This window comes from Porites lutea, chromosome 3 (assembly GCF_958299795.1).
Source record: "Porites lutea chromosome 3, jaPorLute2.1, whole genome shotgun sequence".
NCBI lineage: Eukaryota > Metazoa > Cnidaria > Anthozoa > Scleractinia > Poritidae > Porites > Porites lutea.
Genome location: NC_133203.1, coordinates 31,582,569 through 31,589,698, shown reverse-complemented (window position 1 = coordinate 31,589,698; position 7,130 = coordinate 31,582,569). Strand labels below are relative to the sequence as shown.

The following is a 7,130-nucleotide window of genomic DNA, read 5'->3' as shown; positions in this document are numbered from 1 at the left end:
TGGAGAGGTAGTATTGTCAGTGGATTTTGATTTTGTATGTGTTGTAGTACTGTTAATTTTTATTTCAGTTAATTTTTATTTTTCCATCGTTTCTGGGTATGATTATGTATGCTAATGAATTTAAAACAAAGGAAAACCAGAAATTAACGGAAATAAAAAATTAACTGCAACATATTCACTAACATGTAACTCACCTAAATGTCACCTTTTTATCCTTAAGTCACCTAAAGTCGCCTTAAATCGCCTTAAGTCGCCTAAAATTACGGCGACTTAAGGTCCCAGAGTAGGCCTACAGAATTTCAAACTGGTGAGTTCTAATTATCAATTAACGTAGAGTTCATTTTAATGATCTAAAAGGGCAGGGCAAAAATGGCTTCTATAGGAAGGGCAGGTTTTACTACAACACAAGCACCTTTCCTTTCTCTTCCAAGTAATTCGAAGTTGCAATACAGATGCGTCCACCTCTTGTGACCGCCGCTGCAGTTATCTCGTAGCCCTTCTCCACATCAAGATCTATGCTGCGTTCAAGTTTGCCTTTCTTACTGTAAAACAGCAGTTGTGAGCGGTACGACTTAGTCTGTGAGGCTACGATTACGTGTTTGCTTCTTGGGTGATACGTTATAGCTCGAGCATTGACCTGCACAAGAAACGTCTCAACGAGATATGAAACGGGACTATCGTTAGAGCTGGTAAACACGAAGACCATGGATTCAACATTTAAGACAATAACGCAGTTGTCACCAGCTATGATGTCTTGAATTTTACCACAGGTTTTTATGGAAAATTGACAAATTTCCTTTCCACTGGGGTCGCTAGTCACCATATAAACCTCATTAAGAGTCCCCACTAGTGACGCGCTAGGCGTAACACGGCCAGGGTCGAAACTGCCAGGTACAAGAAGCACATGATTATTTTTTGTCTTCACTGTCACGGCTTCTAAGTTACTTCCGACAGCAAACTCATGTTTCAACTGAAGCAACGGATCGAACACGCAAACACGCGCACGTAAAGCACGATTATTGCTAAAATCCACGCCACTCAGCAAAACATAAATGCTGTCATCGCTGTCAGTTGCTGCAGCAACTATACGAAAGTCTGTCATGTTCTCCGTATGCCCAGAAATTGTTAAATTGCCATAAATGTCATATTTTTTAACACACTTATCCTTGCTATCGACGACGAGAAATTCCCCAGCGGTATTGGTTGCTATACTAACCGCTGACTTGAGCACTTGGTTTTCTTGTTGGTCCTCTTGACCAAATGACCAAGCCAAAGAACAGTCACCCAATTTTTGTTTACGCAGCGTTTTTAACATTCTTGAGTCACGTAGAGGATCGATCTCCTCTTCTCCGACTTGAACGCAGGGCAAAAAGTAGAACGTTTGATCTTCAGTTCGTACCAGTGACGTAAACTCATAAATGATGCGATTTATTTGACAGACCATGGAAACAATTTGCTTTCGTTCTCCTTTGCTGAACCTTGACTTTATGCCTTTCCAGAGCTCAAGTCTGAAATTCTCTTTAACAAACGGTTGCGAGTGTAGTTCGTTGAGGTCAGATATACACAAGTCTAAAGAATTAACTGGATTATCCACTTTTTCCAGTAACGATGCCATTAAACGAACACCCATGGCAAGGATACGGTCTACAGGGTTTAGAACTTCATTGCAAAAAGCATCTGTTGCTTTTCGTCGCGCATCGTCAAACCTTTTCTTTGCGTCCAGCATCGTATTCTCATCAAGACTGTTTAAATTCAGCTTCATTAGTTCCCCTCTGAGGGTAGATGAATCGTTTTTCTCGGCGGCTCCAGCCATCATTTCCTCTGTTGTTTGAGAAGCGGTGTCTGACTTTTTCTCTTCCTTTTTACCCTTTACAAAGAGACTTCCCAGTGGATTCTCAAATGAGAAAAACTTCCCGGACCAAGATGCCCTCTTATCTCCTGCTTCAGAAGCAATGTTTGAATTGTTTTTGCCACGCTTGTCTTCTTCCATGTCTTCATCTCTTCCCACTGCAGCAGGAACAACGTTCAAACTACCTTTGCCGCACGTTTTCGTATTCATTGCTTTATTCAGGAGGATCACGCCTTGCTTGAAATGGGAAATGCTTGCCCCGAGATCTTTCCTTGCCATTGCATCTAGCTTCGAGTTCACATTGTCCATTTCGTCCACGATCCAGCTTCGTAATTGCTCGTCTGCAACGTCACCATCCCTCAGCTTTTTCGATGCACTTTGTCGTTAGCAGAAGACCAATAGTACCTCTTAACACCGTTGTTACGATGGCAGACATGACTTGTTTGTGCTTGCCTGTTTTTTCTAAACAAAAAAAAAGACAACAACATTAGCTTATATATTAACCTTTGGATTCTAAGACGGCGACCATTGTTGGTGACGCCACAGGCCTCCAGCAGCGCCACCATCCATAAAATATACATCATCTTGTTAAGAAGATCAAAGGCTTTCCAGTAAAGGTAAAATCGTTTTGAAATATTGCAACATTTCCAAAACTTCGGGGAGGGATTCCATCCACCAACGCCCCCCCCCCCCCCCCCCCCCTTGTACGACGGTGTGAATTTGCGTGTACGTCCGAAGGTTAAAATGTAAAGTTTAGCTTTAATCATAAGTTGAATTCACGTGGCCACAGTTGTAGCTATCAAGCAATCATAACAGTAGAAAACAGAGATGATAAAAAAGACGAAACCTTGCTCCTTGTTCATACGGAGCTTAGCATAAAAGCACCGGCAGAATTAGAGTTAGAACAGGGGAGGAGATGACTCTATTGTTTTCCAACCACGAAACACTCGCTAATTTGATCATAAGTATGAGAGCTTTGTTGTTGCTTTTATCTCCTTGTGTAAACTGTCATGGTATAATGTGTCCGTAATTGAGTACTTTTGTTAATTTGTCTCGCGGGTCGTGTTGGGGGATCGCCATCTTCGTTGCTGGACCAGTAAGGCCATCAAAGATTATTTCCTTTTTTTTTCTCTAAAATAGGCACCTTATAGTCTCCAGAGTAGGAAGTTCGATTCAGACATCACACACGTTTAAAATATTCCATATATTCTTTCGCTGATTAAGGTGGCTGAACACAGTTTTGGCAGTTTGTGAGTATATGTCATTTGCCAAATCATGGCAAGAGAAAGGTTGCAGCTCACAAGCTAAAACTTGGCAAGTGATAAACATACTGATGAAGGATTTTGACTGACAGGTAAAATGTGACGTTTTCGTAGTTTCCATGGCAACATGAACGATTAAATGCAACCTTAAAATTTCACTTTTGCTCAGTTTACATAAAATTCGCTCATTAGATTTTCCTATAAACTTGCACACAGCTTACTATAATTAATCATTACCATCTGAAACTTATTTGACCAAATTTTAACAGACGGGTTTTTAGATAATCAATAATATGATTGTACTGAAATTATTAAATGTGTCTAGGAAGAAATGGGCTACTTTTAAACAATGCCCCTCAGAATATAATTTGACCAATACAGTTAATTAAAGTACAAGTGACAAACGGGCAGATGGGTGATGGAGGACCATAAGGCATAAAGGCAGCCTTCTTTTAATTGTTAATATATAAACTATAGTATTTTGGTGGACTTTGTCCTTCCTTTTCTTTTTATTTATTTCTTTTTTGTAAACGATAACAGTTACCTGTAATGAATTGTAAATGTAATGTATTGTAATTGTTTGTATGTGCGAAATAAAACAAAACAAAACAAAAAAAACAAAAAAATGTGTCACAAAATTCGTCTGTTGAACTTCCATTTTAAAGTTCTTATTATTGAAAGTACGATAAAAGTAAAAATTCTGCCAAATATCACAAAATTTTAATGAGCAGATTTTGAGAAATTGTCTTCTGTGTACCATTCCTTTTTTCGCCGCCATGTTTGTTTGTCTAATTTAAAACACGCGCCGTCGCGCGAGTTACCGCTGACCGCCCGCAAAACTGTGTTCAGCCACCTTAAATCGACCTACTTAGTATCAATCCGTTCAAGTGTGTACCTCTGTTGATTTCTTTATTATCCACGAAATTTTACACCTAGTGTGATCGATTTCTGTGTCTCTGAGTAAGTGTGTTTGCTGAGATTCTCTTCTCTACATCGATCGGCCAGTTGACCTGAGTGCAAAATAGCTTTGAAATACGCGCTTAAGCTAATTTTCCATAAGCGTATCTTTGTCCACCAGCTTCATACAGCTTTAAATGCAACAAATTTACTGCACCAAAAACGAGTGGCACGGTGGCGTAGTGGTCTAGGAGTTGCCTGCACGTGAAGATGAACCAAGTTCCATTCCCAGCGAAGCTATTGATTCTTACTGATGACCCTTTACAGCCTCGCGAGGTTTTTGCGATAACGTATTTGTAGTAACATTGGTTTCGTATGTGGTTTATTTGTGTGATTTCACGCTGTTTAATTGGCTTTTTACGCGGGATGACGTAGTCAGCCAGCATCATAAATTCGGTTGCGCTTTTCTTTCGTTTTTTTCTCGGGAGTCCAAAATTGCCTTGTTTTTTTTAATTTCCCGTATCCCGTGCCCGTCCCGAAAAATTGTGTGATTTTTATTGGCTGCAACTTCGAATCACTTGCAAGTCAGGTTGGATTGCAGAAAAAGAAAAAAGATACTGCGTCAGTAAAGGAGGGAAAAGTAAGCCTACTGCGTAGAGGAGGACAAAGACTCAAGGCTGTCCTCTAACGGCGCAAGACTTGGCCTCGGGCGACTGAAAATATTGTCCAGGTCGCCCAGCCGGGCGACATACTTGTGTTGGTTTCTTGATTTGCAGTCAAAAAGCTAGAATGTCTAGAATTTATTTCTTGCAAAATCATAGCTCGCTCGGTCGCTTTTTCGAGCGCGCGTTGATGTTCAAAGGTTGTTTCCGCGTGAATTCACATGAAACATAATCCGTGACTATGAACTTGCTGAGCTGCACAGTTTTCGATTTTAAGAGCATTTCAAAGTCACATTAAAACTTTTTCTTCAAATTATGATGGTCAAGAGCCATAATGGGATGGTTCATTAGTTACTTTTTCAAAAGAAATTGTTACTTATGCTCTGACACTTGTAAAGTACGGTCGGTCGAGACGCGAAACAATAGTTTTGTATTTTAAAAAAAATTGCTGAATAAACACGGAAGTCGCTCTTTTATGTTAATTATATATTTTTCCTGTTTTTTACTGCTGTGTCTGCGAGGCTAGAAAATAACTTAAGATTGTAATTCCAGTAAAATACGATTTATAAAAAAGGAAGATACGACTATTATTGTGATTGTTTTAGAAACGGGTATAAATATATATAAATTCCCGCATCGTCTTTCGTGCCGTCACAAGTCATTACGTATCACGTACTAAAAATAAATAGGCAAAAAGCTAAATCTAGTGGTCAAAGTAGAGCTACAAAAGCTGGCTACCGAATCCCCAGAAGCTCATTAGTCCCGAATATTTCACCAATAATAATTATAGAAAGAAAATACTTCTGTTCTGCGCTTAAACGACGACTTTCCATCAAGACGATCTGTTTAAAAGAAATAATAGATTTGGGGCGGCCACGGTTTCGTTGAAATCATAGCAGTTTTCCAGGAAAGCTCCATGTGATCTCAGTCAATCTTAAGCGAATAAATCAAAATTATTAGTAAAAGGAATAGTGTCCTTATTTTTAACCCAAAAGTTTTTTTGGTAAAAAATACATAAAGAGACCAGAATCTTAGTTTTCCATTTAAAAAAACATGAAATATTCGGCGGCGTTGCCTACGCTTCTCATCATATCGGCTCTCATCACGAAAAGTGAAGGGAGCCATTTCCAAGAACGTAGGGTTTTTTTCCACTTCAAGAGAACTTAAGTTGAGGTGTGGCCCACACAGGCATAACAATTAGAGAGGCAAAATACCACTCCTTCCAGAAAGGGGAAAACAAGGCTCAAAGAAAGGCATCAATACGCGGACGCCAATTTAAACGCCGAATATTTTGATCTTGATAGAAGCTGCCAGAGAGTGTGGACTGGGGCCTTGCATTAGCCTTCTTAACTACAGGCCCCAGATTATAAGCCTTCACAATTTCCCAGGTCACTTGGAATCAGAAACTACATAGTTCGCAATTGATCATCTATGGCAAGACTTCCAAGCTACAACCAATTGCAAAAATACTTGAGACGCTGTACCTTATTTTGGCCTAACTGGCTTGCTTATGATCTTGTGCTTGTGATAGCCCTCCTCCCATTATCAAAGTTGCTAGCAATACAAGACCAGCTCAAACGTGGAGGAACAACTTTGAATGGAGAGGAGAGGGGATGCGAGGATTACATCACACAGAGCTGTGACTACCAGCGATTTGAAGTAAGAAAGGTCGGTTTTTCGTCGGAGTGTCTCAACATTTTTGCATCTGGTTGACTGAGCCCTTTATACCTCTATAGCCGTAGCGCTCACTTATTAAACTGGATGAAACGAGGTGTATTTTTTTTCCACTTAAGAAGGAAGTTATAACAAACGGTATTTCGTTTTCCTAAGTTCGTGTGTTCTAAAATGATTAGACAAAAACCGCACATCTTTCTAATTTTTTTTTTGTTTGTTTGTTTTGTTTTTGTTTTTGTTTTTTCTGTTTTTTGTTTGTTTGTTTGTTTGTTTTTTTTCATGTAAAAATTACAGATTAACGCACTCAGCGAGTGAATTATCGGGATTTACCTGCACGAGTTCACTAACAATGGACGAGAAATTTCAAAAGCCTCTGCAGTATTGAAAATTTCGAATAACACGAAGATCGAAACATTAGTTTTCAATACCCCAAAAAAACCTTCTTAAATAAAGCTACCAAAAACAAATACTTGCCAAAATTTTCCGAAATTGAAAATTCAAACCCAAAAAAATTCCTTTCGTCATCCCTGCCACTTAATTCCGGAGTACCCCACCTGGAGCACAGGTAGCCCAAGCTCACTATGAGAGCCATGAACAACATTATCCTACTTAGCTAATTAATTATTCATACAGCGAGAAAATTATAAGACGTTGTATGGAGAAATATTCTTTGCTCACTAAATTAGCAAAATGTACATTGAATATCGCTTTGAAGCTTACCTTTAGCGACTTCTTGTTTTCCTTTGCATTCTGACTGCATTTCAGACCTCCTAGGCACTGTTTAAG

General features: G+C 39.3%; 1 protein-coding gene across 2 annotated transcripts in view; it reads right to left on the bottom strand.

Annotated features, from left to right (window-relative positions):
* Positions 1–212: 212 nt before the first annotated feature.
* LOC140929621 (uncharacterized) overlaps positions 213–7,130 on the bottom strand; it is an 8,960-nt gene continuing 2,042 nt past the window's right edge. For both annotated transcript variants that reach the window (XM_073379371.1, XM_073379372.1), the window contains one exon: positions 213–2,311. In XM_073379371.1, coding sequence (XP_073235472.1) covers positions 398–2,158 — 1,761 coding nt within the window. In that variant the 5' untranslated portion in view covers positions 2,159–2,311 and the 3' untranslated portion in view covers positions 213–397. The remainder of the gene's footprint in view (positions 2,312–7,130) is intronic.